Source organism: Eubalaena glacialis, chromosome 2, assembly GCF_028564815.1.
Source record: "Eubalaena glacialis isolate mEubGla1 chromosome 2, mEubGla1.1.hap2.+ XY, whole genome shotgun sequence".
In the NCBI taxonomy this organism is placed as follows: domain Eukaryota; kingdom Metazoa; phylum Chordata; class Mammalia; order Artiodactyla; family Balaenidae; genus Eubalaena; species Eubalaena glacialis.
Window position 1 is genome coordinate 116045649 of NC_083717.1, and position 27993 is coordinate 116073641.

At 37.6% G+C, this 27993-nt stretch overlaps 1 protein-coding gene across 1 annotated transcript; it reads left to right on the forward strand.

Moving 5' to 3' along the window:
* Positions 1 to 1419: 1419 nt before the first annotated feature.
* On the forward strand, positions 1420 to 27622 carry ARHGAP11A (Rho GTPase activating protein 11A). The gene is made up of 12 exons (XM_061182282.1): positions 1420 to 1910; positions 5636 to 5706; positions 7850 to 7946; positions 8480 to 8733; positions 9410 to 9573; positions 9740 to 9886; positions 17750 to 17824; positions 18625 to 18789; positions 22013 to 22142; positions 22631 to 22739; positions 25398 to 25536; positions 25940 to 27622. Exons 1-12 carry the CDS (start codon positions 1782 to 1784, stop codon positions 27523 to 27525), a joined length of 3066 nt encoding a protein of 1021 aa, XP_061038265.1. The 5' UTR covers positions 1420 to 1781; the 3' UTR covers positions 27526 to 27622.
* Positions 27623 to 27993: the final 371 nt, after the last annotated feature.

Genomic DNA, 27993 nt, shown 5'->3' on the forward strand with positions numbered 1-27993 from the left:
TAGATTGGGAAGGGTAGCACACCTAAGGACCTGAACTCCAAAAGGAGCAAAATGGTTCTAAGAAAACTGTTTCCCACTTAAATCCGTTCATGTCCGCAAATATGCATTTGGCCCCTGGCACAGTTAGGTAATAGGCACACACGTGGATAATGCAGATGAAGTTCTGTTGATACTCTTACCAAGTTTACATGGGAGTGAGGCAAGGGTGGTAGTAAATGTATGCTGTACTGTCTGTAGTATTTGAGTCCAAGTCTCCAGCCCTAAACAAATTACATCCCAGAAAACAGAAAACACCCTGATGGGATTGCTGATGTTTGAGAATGGAAAAGCAGCCCGGGAACTAGGGCCGAGTATGTGCAATCTTGTCTGTCAACAAGATAAGCAAGGTTTCTGCACTGTGTGGGCCCGGAGCCAGGCTCCTCCCTGGTGTCCTAAATCCATATTCCACCAAATGAAGCTTCTGCAGCTGCCACCTTCCGCGGACTTCGCATTCCTCCCGCACTCTATACTCTCTCATGAAGGGTTTTCTTTGTTGTATTTAACTACCTAAGAGCTAAGATTTGGGCGTCACATCAGCCCCCCGCCAAGTATGGACCAGCTGCCATAGCAGAAGTTCCCACCAAACGCCCCGGCTGACGGTTACTAAAATCAGCGTTTGTGAATTCTGACCCAAATTGTCTCCCCTCTGGTTCCGCAGAACAGGTTTCTCCGTAAAAGGGCCTTCAGCCTCAGCCAAGTTCTGAAAAAAATGAGAATGAGGTGTCTATTACATATCCCCGAATATGTTGTCTCAGGCGCAGGCCGGGTGTTTTAAAATACACGATAAACAGTATTTTCCTCCAACATATGGCTAAAAAGGAGCAAGTGTAACTCGTCTTTTCGTGTTTCTTAGTTTTGCCCGCCACACCCTTCGTGGTCCCGCCCCTTTGCCCGTAACTCACTAGACAGGCAGTTCCTGGCCACCTTCCGGGGGTCCTGATTTTGAAAAGAGGAGCGGGCCAATCAGAGTGTGGAACGTTTTTTGGCGCTGCCGTTTGAGGCTGGACTGGAACTGAAGGTGGGCGGGCCGCGGTGGCTCCGGTTGTCTGTCGAGGCGGTGGGGCGGAGGCATGAGGAGGGACACTTGACTTCAGTGAGCACACCTGGATGTGCTGGCCGGGGGCGGCAGTCAGGTTGATGGAGGAGGGAAGGAGCAGCCTGTGAAACGGGGTGACGGCGGCCACCAGCCCGGGCGGGGACCGGGACTGGAAGAGGCCCCTGAACAGCCGGCGGGTCCGGCGACTGGGCTAGGGTGGGGGACTCGGGGCCGCAGGGACTAACGCCCAGCTGAGTCTGTGGGGGGGGGGTGGGGGGCAGGAGGGGCGAGGAGAAGGGTTGTCTTTACAGTTCGAAGAGAGACGAGGGCGAAGGGAGGTTTGGAGGAAGGTGGCCTGAAATAGTGAGAAGCTGGTAACGGGCGTGGTACAAGGAACCGAAAGGATCTGGAAGAAAGAAGGGAGGTCTGTGTAAGTAGCTGAAAGGATTAAGTGATAAGAAAGAATGCCGGTGTAAGTGAAGGAAACGTGAGGTGTGGCTAGGTCAAAGGGCTAAGAGAAGACGGTTGGTGGAGCAAGGAAAAAGCCGTGGAGGTGGCTGGGGTCCGGGGCCGGAAGAGTGCCAGACGTGGCCGGAAGGCAGCGGAGCTGAGCGCAAAACTGAGAGTGTTCGGAAATTGGAAGACTTGGTGGCGAAAGAGGGTCAGGACTCAGATCCCACCTCGGAGAGTGGGCGACGTGTCCGGGATGTGGGATCAGAGGCTGGTGCGGTTGGCCGTTGTACAGCAGCTTCGGGCTGTTTATGGCATTAAGGTCAAGGGTGGCCGTGGGCAGTGCGATCGCAGGAGACAGGAGACAGCAGCCACGGAAATCGTGGTAAGTTCTGGGGAAAGAGGTTTAGGTTAAAAAAGGGGGGAGGCGGGCGTATTCCCTACCATCACTTATTACCAGGTCATGCTAAAATGTTCATTCTGTATGGATCCAAAAGAGAATATGTTTAAGTGTGTCAACTTCAGCAACACTGACATTCTGAACTAGATAATTCTTTGGGGGGCATTGGGGTTAGCTGTTCTGTGCATTATAGGATGTTTAGCAGCATCTCTGGCTTCTATGCACTAGATGCCCGTAGCGTGTCCCAATTGTGACAATTAAAAATATCTCCAGATACTGCTAAGTTATTGTAAATATTTTGAACAAGTTGCACGTGGGAAGGGAGACAAACACTACCCCACCACCACTGTTTGAGTAATATTTGGAGAGGGACAAGGGGTGCCAGTACATTTTCTAATCAGTAGATGAGGTGTGACAGTATTAGAAATAGGCTTTAGATAATAACTTTATATTCACCGATTTGAAAAGAACATGCTTGCTGCTTGGCTATAGCATATTTTTGAGACATAAAGGTTTTTTTTTTAATGAGTAAATTGAGAAACCACAGTGGAATGATTCAGAAGCTGTTGATTTTTGGGTGGTTGAGATTAGGGGATTTCGAATGAGATTTTAATATCTCTACAGAATCATCAAGAATTTCATTGTGAAAAATAAGTTGAATATAAAGCATTTTGTTTTAGATTTACTTGCCTAATTATATGGTGCTTTCTAAATACTTACAGATGAAAACTAAAAATTAATTTTCATAATTCTTATAGTTTATAATGTCTGAAAGAAAATAAGTACTTGGAGAAGAAAACTGACAAATAATTTATATTCCTCTTAACAGCTTATAAATTCTGGAGAAATTATTTTTGTTGTTTGCAACTTATTGGCAACACACTTGTTTATATTTAAAAACTAAGTGGTTTCTTCTGATTGTGAAACTGGCTTTCCAAGATCTCAAATATAGTAGGTTTTGTAAGTATATGAAAGAATTTGTATGCAGATTTTTTTCTTACCCCTCAAGAAAAACTGACACTTGGCCTTTAGAGTCAGATAGACCTGAGTTTGATTCCTGCTCTACCCCTACTTGGGGTGTGATCTTGGGCTGCTTGTCCTAAGCTTTAGTTTCCTACTCTATAAAATGGGAATGGTATCTCTCGTTGAGTTGTTTAGGGGATTTAAAAAAATTATAAGATCTGTAGATGAGACTAGCACACAACGCCTGTCACATGCCACTTATTCAGCGAGTTGTTATGATAATCAGAGGTCCTCATCCTAATTGGTAGTCATGCTAGAAACCCTAATAAAAATATTCTAATAGAGAAATACAGAAGATCACTGTGTTAACACGAACGAGATCTAACATGTTAGGTAATTATTTGAATACTAGATTTCTTTGGCTCTTTGGTGTTTGTTATCTAATGATAATTTTGAGCTCTTTAAGAAACGTGCTAGACAGACATCTTTTTAAAGATGATATTGTAAGTGATGTTCTAATACATAAAGTTTTAAAAGCATGTTATTAGTTTTATTTTATGAGATTAAATTATAGCACTAACTTGTGAAGCCAGTTATTGAGCGTAATGAGACTTGAAAAAAAAAAACCAACCCTGAATTGTGGTTATGTAAGACATTTGTAAACTTACAGTCAGCCTCAGCGTCTGATTTATTTTTGCGTTTTGTTTGGTTGCACAGTATCAAGAAAATTCTGATTTACCCAAATAAGGGGTTGCCCATACTAACTTTTTTTTTTTAATTTAATTTTTTTTTTTGGCTGCACCATGCGGCATGTGGGATCTTAGTTCCCCAACCTGGGATCGAACCCGTGCCCCCTGCAGTGAAAGCACGGAGTCTTAACTACTGGACCACCAGGGAAGTCCCCGTAACTTTTTTTTTTTTTAATAGCTCACCTTGAAATGATAATTGTAACAACAACAAATATTCTTTGAATGTTTGCTTTGTCAGACACTGATGTTTTACATCTTTTAATTCATTTAATTCTCTCTGCAACTCTATTACTTAGGACCTATATAAGGATACTGAGGCACAGAGAATGATCATTTAATCCAGGTCACTCAGCTAATAAGTGGAAGAGCCAGGATTTAAAACTTGGCAGTCCTGCCTCTAGGAGCCTGCTCACTTAAGCACTATGCTACACAGTCTTTTCTATATTCGTCAATTAAATTGAGCCAGCTACTTGAAAAAGGACTAGTAAGATTTTGTCAAATCATTAAGAATGCTGAATGATTTTGGCTGCACCGTGGTTTGCTGGATCTTAGTTCCCCGACCAGGGATGGAACCCAGGCTCACAGCAGTGAAAGCGTGGAGTCCTAACCACTGGACCACCAGGGAATTCCCTGAATGATTTCTTATTATAAATAACAGGTTAAATAAGGTGCTCTTACAACACAAGTGCTTCAAGAGCATTCATGGAGAGCAGATGTATCTAAACTAAATTAACATATGAGTGATTAGGTATGCCCACTTAATCTAATTTCATATAAGCAGACATATACAGGCTTGAATTTTTTTTTTTAATTTATTTATTTATTTTTGGCTGCGTTGGGTCTTTGTTGCTGGGTACGGGCTTTCTCTAGTTGCGGCAAGAGGGGCTACTCTTCGCTGTGGTGCGCGGACTTCTCATTTGGGGTGGCTTCTCTTGTTGCAGAGCACGGGCTCTAGGCGCTCGGGCTTCAGTAGTTGTGGCACACGGGCTCAGTAGTTGTGGCTCGCGGGCTCTAGAGCACAGGCTCAGTAGCTGTGGCGCACAGGCTTAGTTGCTCCACTCGTGGGCATGTGGGATCTTCCCGGACCAGGGCTCGAACCCGTGTCCCCTGCATTGGCAGGCGGATTCTTAACCACTGAGCCACCAAGGAAATCCCTTGAATTTACTTTTAAGTCCAAGGCAAAGCTACAACCTTCTTAATCAGTGACTCGTTTTTAAGAAGTTTGAATATATGCCCAAAGATAGTGGCAGATTCTTTATTCAGAGGTGTGCACAAACACTCAAGTTAACCAACATACAAATGTACTCTTGGGATCTTCAAATGTATTAAAATTTGAATGTGAGTAACACATTCGACTCTGACTTTTTAAAATTGGTTTTGAAAGTACGACATGAAATTTAAATTGTTTGCAGAATCCCTTCCTTGGATACCTCAGAACGGTTTGATTAGTACTCTCCCATAGAGTGTGGAAAAGATAATCAGGTCTAAAAGTAACCACCCTGATATAATTTTAGGAAGTACTCACTGAGTGACAGGAATTACTGTTATCGGCCAATTTGGCCTTTTGTTCAAGTTAGTATTTATAAGGTGACCAACAGAAAGTTTAAGGTCGGTATTTATATAGTTACTAAAGGAGCTTGTAGTATTTTCCAGAAATGTTAGCATATTGGGCCAAATTCTGTTTAAGAATTTCCTTACTGAACACTAAATGGATTGATTTTCTGTTGTGGGATTGGAAACTGAGGGAATTTGCTGCGTTGCTTAAGGGCAGTGACTCTATCTTGACCATTTTTGTACTCCCAGCACCTAGCATAATATCTAGTATAAAGTAGTTACTTTTTAACAAATATACTTGATGTAATTGTTTTTTGTGTCTTGACCAATAGTTTATTTCTGCTATCTTGTTTTATTTTGTGAGGTTTTTAATTTGCCTAATGTTTAAGAAAACTTATATTGAGCCTAATATTTGTGTTAGAGTAACTGACTTTGTCATTTTAGGGTAAAATATTTGGAGTACCTTTTAATGCATTGCCCCAGTCTGTTGTTCCAGAATATGGACATATTCCAAGGTGAGCAAACTTTGAAATGAAGAGTAAATATTTCAAACTGGTATTGGAATGTTTAAAAATAAATAGTTGAATGACACACACAATTAGTTGGAACTAGCAAATGATTTTATTTCTCAACATTAACTAATGTTAAAAGTTGTTTTTTAAACTTTCACATATTTTAACTTTTTAATTTGTACTCATTTTTAGGATTGAATTTTAAGGTTTAGTGATGAATAAATGTTAGAAAGCAAATTATTTTTGTTCTATTAAGGCAGAGTTTTCCGTTCTGGACCGATTTTTTCATTGCTGTTTTGATGATACTCAGTAATATACTAAACTACCAATTCATTTATAATTTTAATATTTTTTGTCTTAGAAATGTTGGACAAAAGAATATTTAACTATTGGAGTATTTGTGAATATAAATTATTTAACACTTGAGCTTTTCTGTGTCACTATTTGTAAATAACCTTTTGGACTAACTGCATCAGAAGGTTGCTAGGGAAGTTTAACGGCTTAAGAAAATAGTTTAAAAATGCGTAGTAGAAAGATACTACCTTAGCTCTTACTAATTCATTTCCCCTCTATCCAAAGTAAGGTTCATTCTGGCTACTCTAGTCTAATAACTTAGGTTTTTAATTGGTGCATTGTCCAAAAGTATTTGTTGAATACCTTGCTGCCTTAGAACAATTTTCCCTCACTCACCCTATAGATACAGATTCACAATCTTCATGAGGTAACCACTTACTATTTTGCTTTTTAAATGGCCTATGAAAGGTTTTTTTTTAATGATGATTTTCAACGTTTAGAATTGCAGTCATATCTCTCGTAATAATGACTAAATTTTTGTTGTAGTTTCTTTGTCTGCTTTTTTTTTTTTTTTTTTTTAATTTTATTTATTTATTTATTTTTGGCTGCATTGGGTCCTCCTTGCTGCATGCGGGCTTTCTCTAGTTGCGGTGACCGGGGGCCACCCTTCGTTGGTGTGCGCGGGCCTTCCACTGCAGTGGCCTCTCCCGCTGCGGAGCATGGGCTCCAGGCACACGGGCCTCAGCAGTTGTGGCACGCAGGCTCAGCAGCTGTGGCTCGCAGGCCTAGCTGCTCCGCAGCACGTGGGATCCCCCCAGACCAGGGCTCGAACCTGTGTCCCCTGCATTGGCAGGCGGACTCTCAACCACTGCGCCACCAGGGAAGTCCCTGTCTGCTTTTTTAAAAAGAAAATTTTTCTGTCAGTTACTCTGCAACATTCAGCCACTATGCACCAGTACAGTGCTTTCATTTGCTTGCAGCTGACATCCATTCAAATTTTTTGTTACCAGCTGTTACCTAAGCATCTAAAGCCAATATTGATTGTTAAAAATTATTCAGTATAAAGAAATTGAGCACACACCTCTAGATGTGAGAAGGATTGTAAGGACTGGGATGGATGTATCTGACTTTCTGACAGGTAATGTTGGTGAGAAAAAAAAAAGCCTTGCCTTATTTTTGGGCAAATGTAGTTGATGGTAGGTTTTTTAAGCTATGTGTGCTGTGCAAGATCACCTGTGGAGAGAGAATAGGTAAAGAAATGGAGAAGGCCTTAGAGCCCTGGGTGATCCTAGGATGGAGAAGTCCGGCAGAAAAAGAGGAGCCAGAAAAGAAGTTTGAGAAAGAACAGTCAGGGAGACAGCAGAAATTCCAGAAGTGTAGTGAAGAAGAGTATTTTCAAGATCATCACAGAGTGGTCGAGTGTATCAACTGCTGGTAGGACAAGCAAGATAAAGACAGTGAATTGACCGTGGATTTGGCAAGGCAGAGGCCATTAGTGATCTTAATGGAGTAATGGGGATGAGTCTGATTGCAGAGGGTTGAGCAAAGACTGGGATATGAAGAAGTGAAGGCAGTAAAAAAAAGACAAATCCTGTGCTCTGAGCAGAAGCAGAGAAATGGATTAAGACTGGCAAGGATCAAGGATTGAGCGGGCTCACTGAAGTTGTCATGGGTAAAAAGATGGGCTTTAGAGAAGAATTTAGGAAGCAAGAAGGAAAACTAAAAGGAACCTTCTATCACAGAGATTAAAGGGATTTGTAGCATCAGAGCTGAAAGGGGTGTAGTCTCAGGCAGGAGAATAGGATTTAGTGAGATGTGTGTTTTACCACCTGAAAAGAGTTCTCTCTTTCAGTTTTCTTGTTGATGCTTGCACATCTTTAGAAGAACATATTCATACAGAAGGGCTTTTTAGGAAATCAGGATCTGTTATTCGTCTAAAAGCACTAAAGGTAAGCATATTCTTGAACTATAATTTTTCATTTGTACCACTTTTTAATTTGGTTTTTAGGATTGAAATATTTAGAACTATGACATGAATTATGGACAGAAATTGAGTTTGCAGATAGCTTTTTTTCATGGCAGAAGAACCCTTTTTCTTTTTTCCAAAATGTATATCATTTATATAATGCTTTTTTTAAAAAATTGAGGTATAATTGACAAATACATTTAAGGTGTACAACCTGATGTTTTGATATATGTATATGTTGTGAAATGATTGTCACAATCAATCTATTTATATAATGCTTTAAAAGTTTACAGAGTACTTCCAAATTCATGGTCCTTGTTCCTATAATGTACTATATGAAATGAAAATCTTTTTTAATTTTGTTTTTAGCCTTCTAAAGAGAAGTGATAAATACTAAAACAAAAGTTAAGAGAAATTTATTAAAGAAAGCTCTTTAGAGTATAAGAAAGGATAGATACTTTATTTGCATTCAACCCTTAAGCCCCCGAACGCTCAAGATTGTTGTATTTATTTCAGAATAAACTGGATCATGGTGAAAGATGCCTGTCTTCTGCCCCTCCTTGTGATATTGCAGGGCTTCTTAAGCAGTTTTTTAGGGAATTGCCAGAGCCCATTCTCCCAGCTGATTTGCGTGAAGCACTTTTCAAAGCTCAACAATTAAGAACGGAGGAGAAGAATAAAGCTACATTGTTGCTTTCCTGTCTTATGGCTGACCACACAATTGATATATTAAGATACTTCTTTAATTTTCTCAGGAAAGTTTCTCTTAGGTGAGTAGTAACTAAAAGTTTTGGGAGATGGTAGTTTAATTTCTCAACTAGCTAGATTTACCCTTATGATAAGAAATTAAATTTCATTTGGCATGGAAATTTTTCTTAAAAATATTATATTTTTCCTTACTATAAGAGGTATACCCTGTATAATTTTAAAAAGCAATATACCAAATATAATATTTCCTTGCTGTCTTAGGGTTGTCCTGCTGAATGCCTTAATGGCTTATTGGTGTTTATAGGCTTCTTAGTCCATTGAATGGCTTCAGATTATTGTGTTTCTAAAATATTTGCGATTTGCTGTTCAAATTTGTCCCTTCTCCCTGCTGTCATTGAGCCTGCTTGTTTTAGACGTACTTGCTGCCTTCAGTACTTTGAATTTTCTGTGTGTGGGTTTGAAAAATCAAAGAAATGTGTTCAATTTGTGTGGAAAAACAAAGTGTGAACTCTATGGGTAGCAATGTTTTTATGACATATATTTAAGCACAGAGAGGCTGTGTATTTCTGGTTCTGTCTTATTTCAAGCCAGTCATGTACATGGGTAGATGAAGGGTAACTGTATCTTGATTTGTGTTTAATTGATAAAATAAGAGGTCTTCAAGATGTGCCCAATAAGTTATTTTAACTCTGTATTTTTATCTTTAGCTCCATCTCATAAAACCTTTTTTCCTTTAAGGTGCAGTGAGAATAAGATGGATAGCAGCAATCTAGCTGTGATATTTGCACCAAATCTTCTTCAGACAAGTGAAGGGCATGAGAAGATGTCTGCTAACACAGAAAAGAAGCTACGATTACAGGCTGCAGTAGTACAAACTCTTATTGATTATGCATCAGATATTGGTAAGATGTAGTTGCATTATTAAATAATGGGATTTGTTTAAATGAGGGAGATCCCAGCTTTTTCTAAGTGAACTATGAAGACAACTGTTAGAAAGTGGCTATATACTATTGAAATGTTCTGAGAGGGAGTAGAGGAAAAATCTTAATTGTGAACATTTTCGTTTAGGGCATGTTCCAGATTTTATCCTAGGAAAGATACCAGCTATGTTGGGTATTGATGATCTCTGTGCTACTCCATCACTAGAAGGCTTTGAAGAAGGTGATTATGAAACTCCTGGTGACTATAAGAGAAAGCGAAGACAAAGTGTAGGAGGTAAGTGGTCGTGGCAGTCCTGTTTGTGGACGTACAGCAATTTGCTTTTGCCTGAAATGTGTTTGAACATAAAAAAGCATAAGCTATGGTGTATGCCTTTTTGATGCTTACAGCATAGTTGGAGAGGCATGACATATGCATGTGAAAAATAAAAATGACAATATAATCTAATATTATGTGCTAGATGTTTAGCACAAACATAAACTGCATTCCAGGGAGAAAAGTTCCCTGGTTGTAATGACCAGGGACACTATAAAAAGAAAGTTAAACTGAACCTTTTTGAAGAATGGGTAGAATCTAGGAGAACTGGGTGGAGAGTCAGAATATTTGTATCCTATTCGAGGATGCTATGAAGAAAGATTTTTGTAAGCTAGAAGTAATCTATGTCTGTGTCTGTAAGGTAGAAGTAATCTATGTCTGCATGACTTGAGTGGCTCATCCTAGGGATTAGGATGGTATTATGATAAGGTTGAACTCACACTAAAGAATTAGAACATTAAACTGGGTATTGGAGAACCATTGAAGGTTTGGAGAGAGGCATAACATGATTACACTATTTTAGAAAATCATCTGGTTTGGAGAATTGAGACTTGGAGGTACGGAGAATAGTCAGAAATGTGTGGCAATAGTCCATGTGTGAGATCATGATTTGAAACAATAATATGAATTAGCAGTATGAACTAAATAATGAAGGAAACGTTACCAAGGAAGAATCAAAAAGAACCAAAGTTTCCTCATGGTGGAATCAATCATGAGACTTCTTAATCTTCTTGATCCGGAAGACAGGCTATTCCTCCAGTTGCCTTAGGAAATTTCTTATCTTTTGAGTATCAGAACCAATTGCTATTAACTGTCCGATGCCTTTTTGAATCTTTTGGCTTGTATGGTTTTGCCTCCTTCTGGTTTTTTTTGCCTCCTTTGTAGATTTCCCTTATGCCTTCTTTGTTCTGTAACAAAGTACTGTACTGTACAGTATAGTAGGGTACTGTAACAAAGTACCACAAAGTACCACAAACCGGGTGGCTTAAAACAACCAAAATTTATTGTCTCACAGTTCTGGAAGCTGGAAGTCTGAAATCAAGGTGTTGCCTGGGCCATGCTCCCTCTGAAACCCTTAAGGGAGAATCTTTTCATGCCTCTTCGGGCTTCTGGTGGTGGCTATCGATTCTTGCCATTCTTTGATTTGCAGCTGCATCACTCCAGTCTCTGCCTGTGTTGTCATATGGCGAACTCCCTAGGTGTCTCTGTCCAACTTTTCCTGTAGTGACACCAATCACATTGAATTAGGGCCTACCCTAATGACCTCATCTTTTTTTTTTTTTTTTTTTTTTAAGTGAAAGCAGGTTTATTTTAGAGATACACACTCCACAGACAGAGTGTGGGCCATCTCAGAAGGCAATAGGTAGACTGTCTCCAATGGCGAGCGCGGCGGCCCTGAGGTGTGAGGGTCGGCCCTGAGGTGTGAGGGTCGTTAGTTTTTATGGGCTGGGTAATTTCATAGGCTAACAAGTGGGAGGAATATTCTAACTATCTTGGAGGAGGGGTGGGGATTTCCAGGAGTTGGAGTACCACCCACTTTTTGGCCTCTTATGATCGGCCTCTGAACTGTCATGACACCAGTGGGTGTACTAATGACCTCATCTTAACTTGAGTTCATCTGCATAGACCCTAATTCTAAATGAGGTCACATTCACAAGTACTGGGAGTTAGGACTTGAACATATCTTTTTGGAGCACACAATTCAACCCGTAAAACTCCCTACCCCAAATTCAGATATTCTTGGATACAGATCATCTTTATTACCCTTTTCCCTTTGTGATTTCATTCACTCCTGTAAGTTTCACTTATTGCATCTAAATAGATGAACACTTAAATCTCTACCACTGTTATCTCACAAATGTCAAACCACTTTAGTAAAAGTCTCTACTAGGCAGACATCACACTTCTGCTTTTCCTTGGTGCTTGAGCTCAGCATTTTGAAATGATCATCTTCACCTTCTTTAAACTGGTTCTTCTCGAATTCTTTTTTCTATTAATGGTACCACCATTCTCTAGTCACAGCTTTAAGCCATAGTTGCCTAACTCTTACTTTACCATCTATATTCACACAGTTTTCAGGTTCTGTAAGATTCTATCTGCAGTGTTTACTGCATGTTTACTGTAAGAATTTCCTTCTTTTTTTTTTTTTTTTTTTTTTTTTAAGAATTTCCTTCTTGGTCTTTGTGCCTCCTCCTTGAATCTGCCCTGCTTATTGCTGTCAAGGCTGATATTCTTAATATATAACTCTAATCATGTATCTCACATGCATACCCTTCAGAAACTTTCATTAATACTGATATTTGTAGCCTGACATTAAAGATCTTTCATAGGATTGCTTTACCATGCCTTTCTACTGTATCCTGTCTCTCCTTTATGCAGTCTACACTTTAGTCAAACTGCTTTCTTTATTCATTGTTTTTTAGACACTTTGTTCTTTTGCTTATACTTTTTATTGATATAATTTTTTACTTCCATCTACCTCTACTGTTCAAATAATATCCACTTGTCAAAACCCAGCCTAAATGTCTTATCCAGCAAGCTTCCCCCCTCCCTTTTAAAAATTTACTGTTTATGTATTTTTATTGATCTGACATTGGTCTATAACATTATTGTAAGTTTCATGTGGACATTAAATTTCGACTTATGTATACACTATGGTGTGCTCACCACCAAAAGTTTCGTTTCCATCCATCACCATACAGTTGACCCCCTTTACCCATTTCGCCCTTCCCACACCTCTCTTTCCCTCTGGTAACCATAACTCAGTTCTCTGTATCTATGTGTTTGTTTTGGTTTATTTGGTTTGTTCATTTATTTTGGTGGTTTTAGTTTGTTTGGGATTTTTATTCCACATATGAGTGGAAGCATACGGTGTTTGTCTGTCTTTGTCTGACTTATTTCACTTAGCATAATACCCTCAAGGTCCACCCATATTGTCACAAATGGCAAGATTTTGTCCTTTTTTATGGCTGAGTAGTATTCATTGTGTATATATATACCACATCTTCTTTATCTATTCATCCATTGATGGACACTTAGGTTGTTTCTGTATCGTGGCTATTGAAAATAATTCTGCGATGAACATAGGGGTGCATGTGTCTTCTCGAATTAGTGTTTTCATATTCTTTGGATAAACACCCTCATATGGAATGGTTGGATCATAAGGTGGTTCTAGTCTTAATTTTTTGAGGAATCTCCATAATGTTTTCCACAGTGGCTGCACCAATTTACACTCCCACCAACAGTGTGCGGGGGTTCCCTTTTCTCCACACCCTCTCCAACACTTGTTATTTCTTGCCTTTTTGATAATAGCCATTCTAACAGGTGTAAGATGGTATCTCATTGTGGTTTTGATTTGCATTTCCCTAATGATTAGTAATGTTGGACATCTTTTCATGTGCCTGTTGGCCATCTTTGTCATAAATTAATTGTTCATATATGTATGAATTTATTTCTGGGCTTTGAATTTTGTTCCGTTGATATGTGTCTGTTTTTCTGCCAATGCCAGGCTGTTCTGAATACTATATAGCTTTGTAATATAATTTGAAATCTGGGAGTGTGATACCTTCAGCTTTGTTCTTTTTTCTGAGGATTGCTTTGGCTTTTCAGGAATTTTTGTTTCCATATAAAGTTTAGGATTTTTAATTCTGTTGACATGAAAAATGTCATTGGGATTTTGACAGGGATTGCATTGAGTCTTTCGGTTGCTTTAGGTACTATGGACATTTTAATAGTGTTAATTCTTCTAATGTATGAACACAGAGTATCTTTCCATTTCTTTGTGTCTTCTTCAGTTTCTTTCAACAGTGTCTTAGCATTTTCAATGTACAGGTCTTTTACTTCCTTGGTTAAATTTGCTCCTAGGTACTTTATTCCTTTTGTTGTGATTGTAAAATGGGATTGTTTTCTTATTATTTCAAATAGGTTTTTAGTGGAGTCTTCAGGGTTTTATATATATATATAAAAAATATGTCCTCTGCAAATAGTTACAGTTTTACTTCTTCCTTTCAATTTGGATATCTTTTATGTATTTATATTTTCCTTTCCTATTTGCTCTGGTTAGGACTTTCCATACTATATTGAATAAGAGGGGTGAGAGTGGGCATCCTTATCTTGTTCCTGATATTAGAGGGAAAGCTTTCACCTTTTTGCTATTGAGTATAAGGTTGATTGTGGGTTTATCATATATGGCCTTTATTATGTTGAGGTACTTCCCTTTCATACCCATTTTATTGAAAGTTTTTGTCACAGATGGATGTTGAATCTTGTCAAATGCTTTTTACATCTATTGAGATGATCATATGATTTTTATCTTTCATTTTATTAATGCGGTGTATCATGTTGATTGATTTGCGGGTGTTTGATCCTTTTAATGTAGTGTTGTATTCAGTTTGCCAATATTTTGTTGAGGATTTTTGCATCTATGTTCATCAGAGATACTGGCCTATAATTTTCTTTTTTTTGCATTGTCTTGCCTGGTTTTGGTGTCAGGGAAATTTGACCTTATAAAATGAGTTAGCACGTGCTCCCTCCTCTTCAGTCTTTTGGAAGCATTCGAGAAGGATAGGTGTTAAATCTGTTTTGAATGTTTGGTAGGATTCACCTGTTCTGTTTTGTTTTTCGCCTTTGATTTCTTGATTGACCTAGTAGTTCAGTAACATGTTGTTTAGTCTTCACATATTTCTGATTTTTCAAGCTTTCTTCTTGTAGTTGATTTCTAGTTTCATACCATTATGATCGGAAAAGATGCTTGATATGATATCAGTCTTCTTAAACTTATTGAGACTTGTGTCGCAAATTATGGTCGATCCACGAGAATGTCCCATGTGCTCTTGAGAAGAATGTGTGTGCTGCTGTATTTGGATGGGATGTTCTGTATAAATCTATTGAGTTCATCTGGTCTGATGTTTCATTTAAAACTGCTACTTTCTTTCTGGATGAACTATCCATTGATGTAAGTGGGGTGTTAAAGTCCCTACTGTTATTGTGTTGTCAGTTTCTCCCTTTAGGTCTGATAATACTTGCTTTATATATTTGGGCACTCATATGTTAGGTGCATATATATTAACTGTTGTTTCTTCTTGGTGAATTGTCCCCTTTATCATTATATAATGTCCACCTTTGTCTCTTGTTAACTTTTTTAGCTTGAAGTCATTTTTGTCTAATATGAGTATGGCTATACCCACTTTCTTTTGGCTGCCATTTGCTTGGAGTATCATCTTCCATCCCTTCACTTTGAGCCTATGTTTGTCTTTAGAGCTGAAGTAAGTCTCCTGGAGGCAACATATAGTTGGGTCTTGTTTTTTAATCCATCCAGCCACTCTGTCTTTCGATTGGTGAATTCAATCCATTTACATTTAGGATGATTATTGATAGATGAAGACTTAGTACTGCCATTTTATCTTTTGTTTTCTGGTTGTTCTGTATCTCCATTGTTTCTTTTTCTTTGTGTTTCTGTCTGCCATTTTGGTTCGGTGGTTTTCTATGATGTTTTTCTCAGTTTCCTCTTTTATGTTCTGTGTCTCTGCTCTAGATTTATATATATATATATATATATATATATATATTTCTTTAATAAATTTATTTATTTTGTTTGTTTATTTTTGGCTGCATGGGGTCTTCATTGTTGCACGAGGGCTTTCTCTAGTTGCAGCAAGCAGGGGCTACTCTTCGTTGTGCGCAGGCTTCTCATTGCGGTGGCTTCTCTTGTTGCGGCGCACAGGCTCTAGGCATGCGGACTTCAGTAGTGTGGCATGTGGGCTCTAGAGCGCAGCCTCAATAGTTGTGGCGCACAGGCTTTGTTACTCCGCAGCATGTGGGATCTTCCCAGACCAGGGCTCGAACCCATGTCCCCTTCATTGGCAGGTGGATTCTTAACCACTGCACCACCAGGGAAGTCCCACTAGATTTATATTTTGTGATTACTATGAGGTTTGTGTAAATTGTCTTATAGATAAAAGTCCTTTTTCTGCCAATAGCATCTTACTACCTTCATTTGCCTATATGAGTTTCATCCTTTTCCTTTTACCTTTTATGTTTTTGTTGTCTCAAATTGTCTCTTTATGTTTTGTGTTCTCTACCAAATTGAAGTAGCTATAGTTTTACTGCTTTTTTCCCTTTAACCTTTATTATAGAATTGTTTGACAACTTATTTTGATATAGAGTTGCAATTTTCTGATTCTGTTTATCATCTTACTCAAAATTTTGTTTACTTTTGCCTTTTTGTTTCTGGTAGAAGAGCTCCTTCCAGCATTTCTTGTAAGGCAGGTCTAGCACTGATGAAGTCCCTCAGCTTCTGTTCACCTGGGAAACCCTTTATTTCTCCTTCATATCTGAATGATATAGCTGACAGTTTTTATCTTTAAATATTTTGAGTATGTCATTCCATTCTTTCCTGGCCTGTTGAGTTTCTTTGGGTGGCACCATTGTCTACTCAGTCATCAAAATCAGAATTCTAGATGTCCTTATCTGCTCTTTCCTCATTTGCACATCCCACTGTCTACCAAGTCTTATCACTTTGATCTCTTAAATACCTTTAATACTGCCTCCATTTCCACAGCTCCTACCTCAGTTCAGACCTTCTTCTCTTGCCTGGCTAATTCCCACTCTTCCTTCAGGTCTCAGCTTAAATACCAGTTCCTCAAGGATACCTCCTCTAACTCCACAATCTAAATCCGTTGTTATATTTGTACTTCACACTATTTACCCATTTGTCAATAGGTATTTATTTCCTTAATATATTTAATGTTTGTTTCCTCCAATAGAATAAGTTTTGTAAAGGTCACTGTTTCATATTTTGGCCACTGTTGTATCTTCATTGTGTCTGACACATAATAGGTACAAAATAGATATTTGTTGAATGACTGAATAGCATACTTAGAAGAACCTTTAGCTAGTTTGCCTGTCTCCATCCAAGGAGGCTTACCCCCCCAATAAATCTGTCATACTGCTGCCAAAGTGATTTTCCTAAAGTGCAGAAATGATGACTTTGTTCCTTTTTGCCTTTGGAGAAGTTCAAGTTCTTCAAAATGACACACAGCCCTGTTCTGCCTAATACACAAGACTTATCTCTTACCATATCCACTGTTCACTATTTGCTCTAGTGGTATCAAACTCCTGGTTTCTAGTATACATAAATTCTGTTTTTTCTTACATACCTTTGCATATACTAGTCACCTTGCCTGAATTCTACCTTCCACCCTAATGAACACCTACAAATCCTTCAGAACACTGTCCAGGTTTTATTTCCCTTGCAAATCTTCCTCTCTTAATGCCATTTCTTTCCTTCCTCAAAAGGTAATGATTTCCTCTTCCATACTCCTTCTATACATTATAGATACTTGTTTTACAATTCATTCTGTATTTATTTATTTGTATGTTTTTTGTTTTTGTTTTTGTTTTTTGATGTGGACCATTTTTAAAGTTATGTTTTAGTTTTTTGACTGCGAGACATGTGGGATCTTAGCTCCCTGACCTGGGATCGAACCCACACCCCATGCACTGGAAGGCAAAGTCTTAACCACTGGACCACCAGGGAAGTCCCTCATTCTGTATTTAATGTCTTCCTATTTATTTATTTATTTATTTATTTATTTTTTGAGAGATATGAGAGTATAAGAGGGGAATGGAATACAAATATATCCTTTAGTTTTTTTCCCCTATTTTGAAATAATTCCTTTTAAATGACCTTAAGTGACTTTAAAACATAAGCTGATATAAACTTAGATGCTAAAAGACCACAAATAGCAATATGAATTATTGATGAAAGTTAGGTAAATGTTGTTATAATTGATTATATGATTATAAATATGCCTTGCATTTCAGATTTTGTTAGTGGAGCATTAAATAAATTTAAATCTAACAGGACACCCTCTATTACACCTCAACAGGAAAGAACTGGTAGGTATTATATATATTTATTTAAGTGGACATTTATATATATTATACAAAAATTAATTACGATAATGATTACCTAACTTATTTTGTTTAATCAATTCCAAATGTAATTTTCAGTGGAGATATTGTACTATAATATTATGACATTGGATATATATATGTAATATATAATATATAATTACATTGGATATAATGAACCTAAAATTGTAGGTGTGAATTTATTTTAGTCTATCGTTATATCTTTGATCTTCTGAATCACGTTCTTCCATTTGTAAGTTGGATGGTATTGAACATGTGAAAATAACTCAATCTCATTTTTATTTTAGAACCAGAAGTTTATTAGTATTTGTTCCAATTTTTTTTTTTTTTGGTTTGCTTGTGGCTGAAATTATTCAACCCAGCAATAGAAAATTTGATTACTTGTTTTGTTTTCTAGATTGAAGACATTAACTGGTTAATACTCAGTTATGATGAAAAGCAAAAATATTTAGATCAGTTTTTGTTTCAACACCTTGATTATAATTTTTCATGCCTATTTAATACTCTTTAATGTGAATTATATGCATCTTTTAGTCTGTTTGGTGTTGAAGTTACTAAGAATCTTGCCTCTTTGCAACTTCACTGTTTTTATTTTAAGTAATTGCATAGTGTTAATTTAGTTTTATAATATATATTTGATAATGTTAATGTAAACATATCCCCCCATTTTTGGTTCTAAGAAATAGCTTTATAAGAAGAAATTATATAAAGTGTTTGTATTTTATCAACTTTGTGGGAGAAAAAACAAGTTTTCCTTTTTTCAGCCCAGCTATCCATTTCACCAATGATTCTTACACCAAATGCTAAGCGTAAACTACCGGTAGATTCCCATGGTTTCTCAAGTAAGAAAAGGAAGTCCATCAAGCACAGTTTTAACTTTGAGTTGTTGCCAGGTAATCTCTTCAGTAGCACTTCTACACCAGTATCAGGTAACAAATAGAATTTATATAATTGGGTTATAAACATTAACATGAGTGCCTATTCTGGGCAAAGTGCTATTTCATATTAATATGACCCTTTAGGAGCCAGAGTTTTATTCTCTGTTTTATCAAATCTCTGAATTTTATGAAGTCCCCTAACTTTTAAAATAGACAGTGGTTCAGTATAATTAGTGTGTGTGTGTGTGTGTGTGTGTGTGTTTTACTGCCATGCCTATTGAAAATTATGGGTCACTGTGGATAGGATAGCACTTGTGCTCAGGTTTCTTTTTTTTTTTTTTTTTTTATTTATTTATTTATTTTTGGCTGTGTTGGGTCTTCGTTTCTGTGCGTGGGCTTTCTCTAGTTGCGGCGAGCGGGGGCCACTCTTCATCGCAGTGCACAGGCCTCTCACTATCGCAGCCTCTCTTGTTGCGGAGCACAGGCTCCAGACGCACAGGCTCAGTAGTTGTGGCTCACGGGCACAGTTGCTCCGCGGCATGTAGGATCCTCCCAGACCAGGGCTCGAACCCGTATCCCCTGCATTGGCAGGCAGATTCTCAACCACTGTGCCACCAGGGAAGCCCCTGTGCTCAGGTTTTACGTGATTGAACATCCTAAATTCTACTTTAGTAACTTCTGGATCTGTAGCTGTGGCTGGATTGCTGTCTTTTGTTGAGTTGAGGTCACCAGCGTTTGAGCATCTCTGAATGCAGAGTAGGGGTGTTACTATTGAAGTACCATTGTGGGTTAATTTGAGGGGCGATATTTTTTTTTTTTAATTTATTTATTTATTTTATTTATTTTTGGCTGTGTTGGGTCTTCGTTTCTGTGTGAGGGCTTTCTCTAGTTGCGGCAAGCGGGGGCACTCTTCATCGCAGTGCGCGCCTCTCACTGTCGCGGCCTCTCTTGTTGCGGAGCACAGGCTCCAGATGCACAGGCTCAGTAGTTGTGGCTCACGGGCCTAGTTGCTCCGCGACATGTGGGATCTTCCCAGACCAGGGCTCAAACCCGTGTCCCCTGCATTGGCAGGCAGACTCTCAACCACTGCGCCACCAGGGAAGCCCCAAGGAGGGGCAGTATTTTTAAAGTTTTATACTCAAGTGGCTTTTATAAAAAGCCATCCTTATGGCATGGTTTCCACATCCCTTACCAGCCCAGCCATTTTATTCCAAATGAAATATAAGTTCCTAATGTGGCCAACCAGAGCCTCCAGAGAAAAATATAATCATGCTAATGTGAATACCAAATTTTTGTTAGTGTGATCTTGGATTGAGTTGGCTCCTTTAGCATGTGTAGAATACAAGTTGGCTCGTATTAACCTATGGTCAACCCAAAATGAATTGAAACTCTAAGCCCAGAGTCTTCCATCTCATATTTGTGTCACATTTAGACAAAATGTGAGTAGCCTCTGATTCTTTTAGATTTTCTTTGGTTTCAGACAATGTTAAGAGTTTCAATTTGAATTTGTTAGCTGGGTTATGAGGTTTTCTTCCCAAAAGCGTCTCTTTCGCTTTTGTTATCCGAAAGGTTTACATTTTCCTTGTTTGTTTTATTAAAAAGGTGAACAGAATAGCAACTTGTTCTCTATGGTCCTTCAGGTTCTCTGTGGTTCATTAAAGTGTAATGATAAGAACTCTGAAGCTATGTCTGTAGTTCTATCAGTATTCACAGGCTGGAGACTTAAACTCCTTTAAAGTAACTTAGTGTGCTTTTAGTATTTAAAGGTTTTCTGCTTTGGAGGACTACTTCCAAATGACAGATGTGAATCATAGTTCTACCTGCCTTTGTTTATTAGCAATACATCATCTTCCCCAAGAAATGAACCTGCTGGTTCCTCCTCTCCAAGCTCCCAAAAAATAGATTAAACATTATGTTACTGTAACATTAGTATGAGCCTGCTTAACCAGCGAAACTTTTTTTATAAAAAAATTAACAAGTTCAGCATCAGTAATTCTATTATTTTAACTCACCATTTTTCTTTGACCCTACTTTCTCAGCCACAATTCAATAAATTGCATCTGCAAAATTGAAAATGAGTTGGTTTCTAAGTTTGGATTATAACAGATATGATGCTTTTCTTTAATATATGTAGGCAACAATATTAATCTACAGTACATAGTGTACTTATTTTTAATTTTTTTCTAATATGTGTTGTAACTGTGTGTTATTCCATCTATTCTGACTGTGCCTCCTTGTCACCACTGATACATTTTCAAGATAACTAGACTACAGCCCTAGAATAAAGCTACCTATGTCACATTGGATATATCATATTGCCTCCAAGCTTTTTTTTTAGCCAAATGCACCCAAAAAGTCACTGTAATGGTTGTATTATTTTCTGTTTTTATAATTGAAAAAACATGGATATCTCTGTTTGGGGACCTGTGTGAATTCTTTATCGATACCAATGATAAGTTGAGAGGGTTCATGTTTGTTGAGTGTATCCTGGGCAATATTCAAATACAAGTCAAATGTATATGGAGCCTTTGCTCATAACTATACTTTTCCCTAATTTTTTATTATAGTTGGTTTCATAGTATAGTGTTAAATAACTTAATCAAAATGAGCTGTTGTAACCTCCAGTTGTTATCATGGAACATGGCAGTAGCCAAGTGGTTAGGTGTATGTTATAGATCATCAGTTTTTGTTTGTTTGCCAAAAATTTTGGACAAATTGCACTCCAGAGTCAGGTAGACAGCAAGTTGGCTAGCAGGTGCATACTGGATACTCAGATACTAAATTGTTTTTCAGTAGTTTATTTTTGATAACAGCATTAATTAATCTTATGTACCAGGTACTGTGCTAGACATCTTATATACGTTACAGTAATATTTATATTCAGCATAGAAGTCCAATTTTAGAGCCTAAAGCCATTTAGTAAGTGGTGGACAAACTCAAGTCTGTCTCGAAAGCTTGCTCTTTCTCCAATCTGCAACAGTGCCCACCTCTCCCTTGTAGTATTAAAAGAGTTTAAAGCAAAATTGGTAACTAAAAATTGGTTTAGTTAATTTAGTTAATTGGTAACTAAAAAGTAAGAAATTGATTTTTTTTTTTTTTTTTTTTTTTAGTTGACTTGGGTTATTTGACCCCTGAAAATTCTAACCAGAAATTATGTGATTTTGCAGTTGTTTAGGGGTGGAAATTAAGACTTTAAATCTAGTTGCTATTAATATTTTATACTTTGAAAAGAAAATGAGTATGTGTGGTCTATCACGTGTGGTTATTTTTATAGTTCACTTTGATACAAGCCCAGAAGGGTCATCTCAGAGTTCACTCTCTCCTGTCGCCGTCAATGGAAACCATTTGATCAGTACAGGTGTGCTAAGGCGAAGTAAAAGGCTTGCAAGCAAAAAAGTTTGCAGGTAATTTATCCAGGTTGGATAAAAATTTGGTATATACGGTTAATAAAATACTTTGTGTCTTTCTACTGAGAATCATAATTGAATCATAATTTTTAAAAATCCCCTTAGCCTTTATAGTCTTATTAATCAAGTGCATATCCTCTAGAGAAAGATTCCTAATTTGAATCCATTTTGCTTGCTTAAAATCCTATTTTATGTTGATGTGTGTAATTTTTAAATTTCCTGTTAATATAAAAAGCTAGTCTACCCTAATGATTCTGGTTTATAAGTGACTAAACTCTTGTGATAAACAGGAAAGTTTATTTTATAAAATATTTGTATTTTTTATGCAAATACAATGTGTTCATATATGGTATCTTAAACCTAAAAAATTATTACTCTATTCAATTACTAACAATGTGTGATTTGCTCTGGACTTTCAAACTTTATTTTGTAGGAATTCCAGTTCTTATGCTATAAACTGATGTTTTTAATTTGACTCTTTCTAGGGTGGAATCAGGAAACGCAGACTGCTTCTCTCCTAAAATCAGCCGTAAAGAAAAGGTTCGAAGATCTCTTCGTTTGAAATTTAATCTAGGGAAAAGTAGCAAAGATGGAGTAAGTGTCTTTCACCATTTCATTGAAGTTTATATTAGGATAAAGCTGAAGACTTGATGCTAAAAGACTCTCTCAACCCTGCCTCTCTTCCATCTACTGTCCCATTCTCTGCTCTTCTTTATACCAGCCCTTACACTTGAGTTGTTATCTCCAGTTCCTCCTTTTCTATTCTGCTGAAATCAATTCCAGTGAAGCTTTCATCCCCAACACTCACTGAAACAGCTCTCATAAGATCACTCATGAATTCAGCATTGCTCAAACAGGTGGACAAATACCAGTCCTTGTTAGCCTTGATATGCCAGCAGCATGTAACCTGGCTGATGACTTGCTCCTCTCTGGCATACTTTCTTTCCTTGCTTCAGGGACATATAGTCTCATGATTTTCTTCCTTCTTTGTCAGTTAATTTTCTAATTCCTTTACATTGGAGTGCCCAAAGCTTTGCCCTTGGGTTTCTCTTTTCTCACTCTACTCACTCAGGGTGATCTTCAGCTCTAAACATCACGTATATATTTACGACTTCAAGTTTATATCTCTAGCCCAAAATGCTCTCCTGAACAACTTGACTGTTTAACACCTACCTACTTGACCTCCCTACTTGGGTGTTGATCCCAAGTAGGGAGGTGTTGACATCTCAAGTGTAACCTGCCCCAAATAGAGCTCCCAAGATGCATTTCTCCACTGTTGCTATTTCTCCACTCCTCCCCGTCTCCTCCACCCACACTTCTACCTGCAGTCTTCACCATCTCACTTATGGCAACTCATTCTTCTAATCACTTAGGCCAAAAACCATGCAGGCATTCTTTTTTTTTTTAACATCTTTATTGGAGTATAATTGCTTTACATTGTTGTGTTAGTTGCTGCTGTATAACAAAGTGAATCAGCTATACATATACATATATCCCCACATCCCCTCCCTCTTGCGTCTCCCTGCCACCCTCCCTATCCCACCCCTCTAGGTGGTCACAAAGCACCAAGCTGATCTCCCTGTGCTATGCGGCTGCTTCCCACTAGCTATCTGTTTTACATTTGGTAGTGTGTATATGTCCATGCCACTCTCTCACTTCGTCCCAGCTTACCCTTCCCCCTCCCCATGTCCTCAAGTCCATTCTCTATGTTTGTGTCTTTATTCCTGTCCTGCCCCTAGGTTCTTCAGAACCATTTTTTAAAATTTTAGATTCCATATATATGTGTTAGCATACAGTATTTGTTTTTCTCTTTCTGACTTACTTCACTCTGTATGACAGACTCTAGGTCCATCCACCTCACTACAAATAACTCAATTTCGTTTCTTTTTATGGCTGAGTAATATTCCATTGTATATATGTGCCGCATCTTCTTTATCCATTCATCTGTCGATGGACATTTAGGTAGCTTCCATGTCCTGGCTATTGTAAATAGTGCTGCAATGAACATTGTGGTACATGACTCTTTTTGAATTATGGTTTTCTCAGGGTATATGACCAGTAGTGGGATTGCTGGGTCATTTGGTAGTTCTGTATTTAGTTTTTTAAGGAACCTCCATACTGTTCTCCATAGTGGCTGTATCAATTTACATTCCCACCAACAGCATGCAGACATTCTTGACCCCTCACTTTCTCTCACATGTACCGTCAAAACCATTAGGGAATCCTGTCTAACTTCTGCTTTCAGTCTATCCAGGCTGACCATTTCTCACCAGTACTACATTTCTAACCTTCTCTAAGTTATGTCATCTGGAACTTGGATTACTACAAGTTCCTACTAATAGGTCTACCTGCTTCTACCTTGCTGCAGTACTAGAGCCAAAATTATCCTCTAAAAACCAGAGTTAAATTATGTCACTCATGTCACTCCTCTGCTCAGAACCCTTCAGTGACTCCTTGCTTCACTCTGAGGGGAAAAAAAGAAAAGCCAAAGTTCTTACACTGATCTGCAGTGCCCTGCATGATCTGTTCCTGGCCTCCCTCTTGGAGCTCTCCTCCTGCCACCCTCCCTTGCTCACTTGGCTTCATTCACTTTTGCCTCCTGCAGTTTCTCAAATGTGCCAGACCTTGCTTCAGCCTTAGAGACTGCACTGGCATTTTCCTCTCCTGGAATGTTCTTCCCCCTCATACCTTCATGACTGTCGCTCTCATTTTTCTTTACTCACAAATCATCTTCTGTTCACTGTGTTTAAAATTATACCCCCTACCCTTCACCAATCCGTATCCTCCTTACCCTGCTTTGCTTTTGTCCTTGGCACTTTTCACCTTATGTATTGTATATTATACTTTATAGTTTATTGTCTGTCTTCTTCTGGTCTAAATCTGCCCATCAAGAATGTACATTCCATGAGGTAAGATTTTGTTCTGTTTTTTTGTGTTTTTTTGTTTTCTGTTTTCTTTCACTGTTGTGAACAGGCACTGGCACAGAGTCATCACACACAAAAAAATTTTTTTAAGTTAATGTGTGAGACTGTTTTTATTTTAGATCATAAAATATCCACTAATAGCCAAGTTAAATGCTTATAATTTTCATCAGCATGCATGCAAGTATATTGTGTTTGCTATAAAATTGTTCCTCAATTATATACACACCTTTTAAAATCAGCTGTAGAGGATTCTGATAACTACAAAGTAATATTTTGAATTAACTAGGTTTATTTCTTAACCAAAACTTTTTCAATTTGTTCTGTACAGAATGTGTGTTCTGGTGTCGATAGATCTGAAAATGTTGGTCGACGACTTGCAAATCAACAAAGTTTAAAAAATAGGATTGAATCTGTAAAAACAGGTCTGCTTTTTAGCCCATATATTGATGAAAGATTAACAAAAAAAGGTACATTTACATGATATTGTTGGAGTTTTACCCCAAAAGCCTACTTTAGTTGTTTTTTTAAAAATTTTCTTCCCATTTTAGTGAGATATAATTGACATATAACCTTTAGTTGTTTTTAATGATAAAATATATTAAGTAATTTACTGGTCTAGAAATTGAAAATTCGTGTTTGAATAGTGAAAATATTGGAATTGCAACGTATTTTTCTATGAATAATTGGAGGATCTTTACAAATATAAATATAAAGATGTTTGACATATTTATAGATAAAAATTATCTCTTTTAACACAAATCTAGTTTATCAGAATTAAATGCTTAGTATTTAATTTGTCATGTATTTGAATAACATTTCAAAACTAGGTCAGATATAAATGATTAAAAACACTGAACTGCTTTATTTTAGGTTCAAAAAAGATCAGTAAGTCTGAGGAAAACTTATTAACTCCAGAGCAACTAGGTGGAAGAAATTACCGGATGTCTTGGACAGGACCTAGTAATTCAAGTTTTCAAGAAATAGATGGAAATGAAGCTTCTCCAATAGATGTAATTCTTGAGGTGGAAAACTCTTCCTTGGAGCCCAATATGATGGTTGAAAAGTCACCTGTTAGGTCATATGAGCTTGCCCCTTCTAATGTACACAGTAGGCGTAATAACAACATAACTGGCAGCTCTCTTAGTGGGGATGAAAATAACCTGACCACAGAGACTGTGGTGAAAATTCAGAAAGCATTTTCTGAATCTGGAAGTAATCTTCATGCATTGATAAATCACAGGCAGTCATCATTAACTAATGTAGGGAAAGTAAAATTTAATGAAACATCTTCTATCAAATGTAGCCCAGAAGAAAATCTATTTGAAACTAATAATTTCACTGTGATAGAATCCAATGAACACCACACTAGTAAAGATGAAAATAGTTTTTCAGAAAGAGACTTCTCACTACATCAAACTCAAAAATTGGGTAGAGAAGCCACTATAAAATGTTACGCAACTCAGATGAAGATAGAACTAGAAGACAACATTCATTCGAATATACCAAAAGATTATTTAAGCAAGCAGGAATTGCCCAGTGATGAACAAATAAAGAAACAGGAGTCCCCAAGGGATACACTAAATACTAAATTAAAGGAGAATGAAAATATGATTGAAGAGAACTTACTGAAATGTGCAGCTTCTAGAGAGGACGTGGCTAGCGCCTCTTCCTCAGAGCAGATTACGTGTAATAGCGCAAACCTGTCAAAACCTAGTCCTGTGAGAATTGTTAAACAGCAGTCACTGGTGGAAACACGTGATAAAACGGTTTCTGAACATTTACAAATGACAGAGCATGGAAAGGTTTCAGACCACATACAGTGGTTTAACAATCTTTCTTTAAATGAAGCAAATAGGACAAAAGTTAAGTCACCTCTTAAGTTTCAGCGTATGCCTGTCCGTCAATCTGTCAGAAGAATGAATTCTTTGTTGTTGTGTGGTGGACAACCTCCAAGACATAAATTAGCAAGTCTTGGTGATGCTGCTTCTCCTCTGGTTAAATCAGTGAGCTGTGATAGTGCTCTTCCCTCGCGTGTAGAGTGTGCGTCAAAAAATTCCTCTATTCCATGGACCAGGTCAAGTCCTAAAGAACAGAAGTCTACATCATGCAAACAGTCGAATGTTGATACGATTTCAAAATCAAGCATGGAGGTAACTTCTACATCTTTCTCACAAATGAAGAGGCACCCAAACTCTGGGAATGCTTCTCTTGGGTCCACCAGAGTTTGTAAGCAGGAAGTGATATCTAATGGCCAAATTAAGGTTCCCTTGGATGATCTGACAAATCATGATATAGTAAAATCTGTTGTAAATAATGATATGGGCTTTTCTCGTGGCATAAATAACAGGGTCCTTAGAAGACCATCAGAAAAAGAGAGGGTCTGGTATAAAGGTTCTCCAAAAAATCCTATTGGAAAAGCTCAACTACTACCAACAAGTAGACCTGTAGACTTGTAATTGGTAAATGTTATACTACTTGTCATTAATGTAAATAAAATTAGCAATTGGTGATATGACTTGCAAGGTAATCTACATGTTAGTTTGTAGCTCAGAATGATTGGTATGTGATAAATTTTAATTTCATTGCACAAGCAACTTGAATTCTTAAGCTTGTATAAATGATGACTTTTTCTTAATTATGGCAATATTTAAGCTTATTAATTTTATTGTCATCTCTCAAAGCAGAGGTTACACTTTACTTTTTTAAAGAAATTGTTGACTGGGTTTATAAGAAATTAATTTTTGAAAATTGCTTGAATTTTATTTTTTAACGTGCGATAGGAAGAATGGAATGAGTTGTGCCTATTTCCTGTTACTCCTAAGTCAGATGAGGTTTCTCTAAGAAATGTCTAACACACAGAGAAGAGAGAGAGATAAACCCTGCAAATCTTAATTCCCAAATTCCATTAATGTTTATTGTCTTTA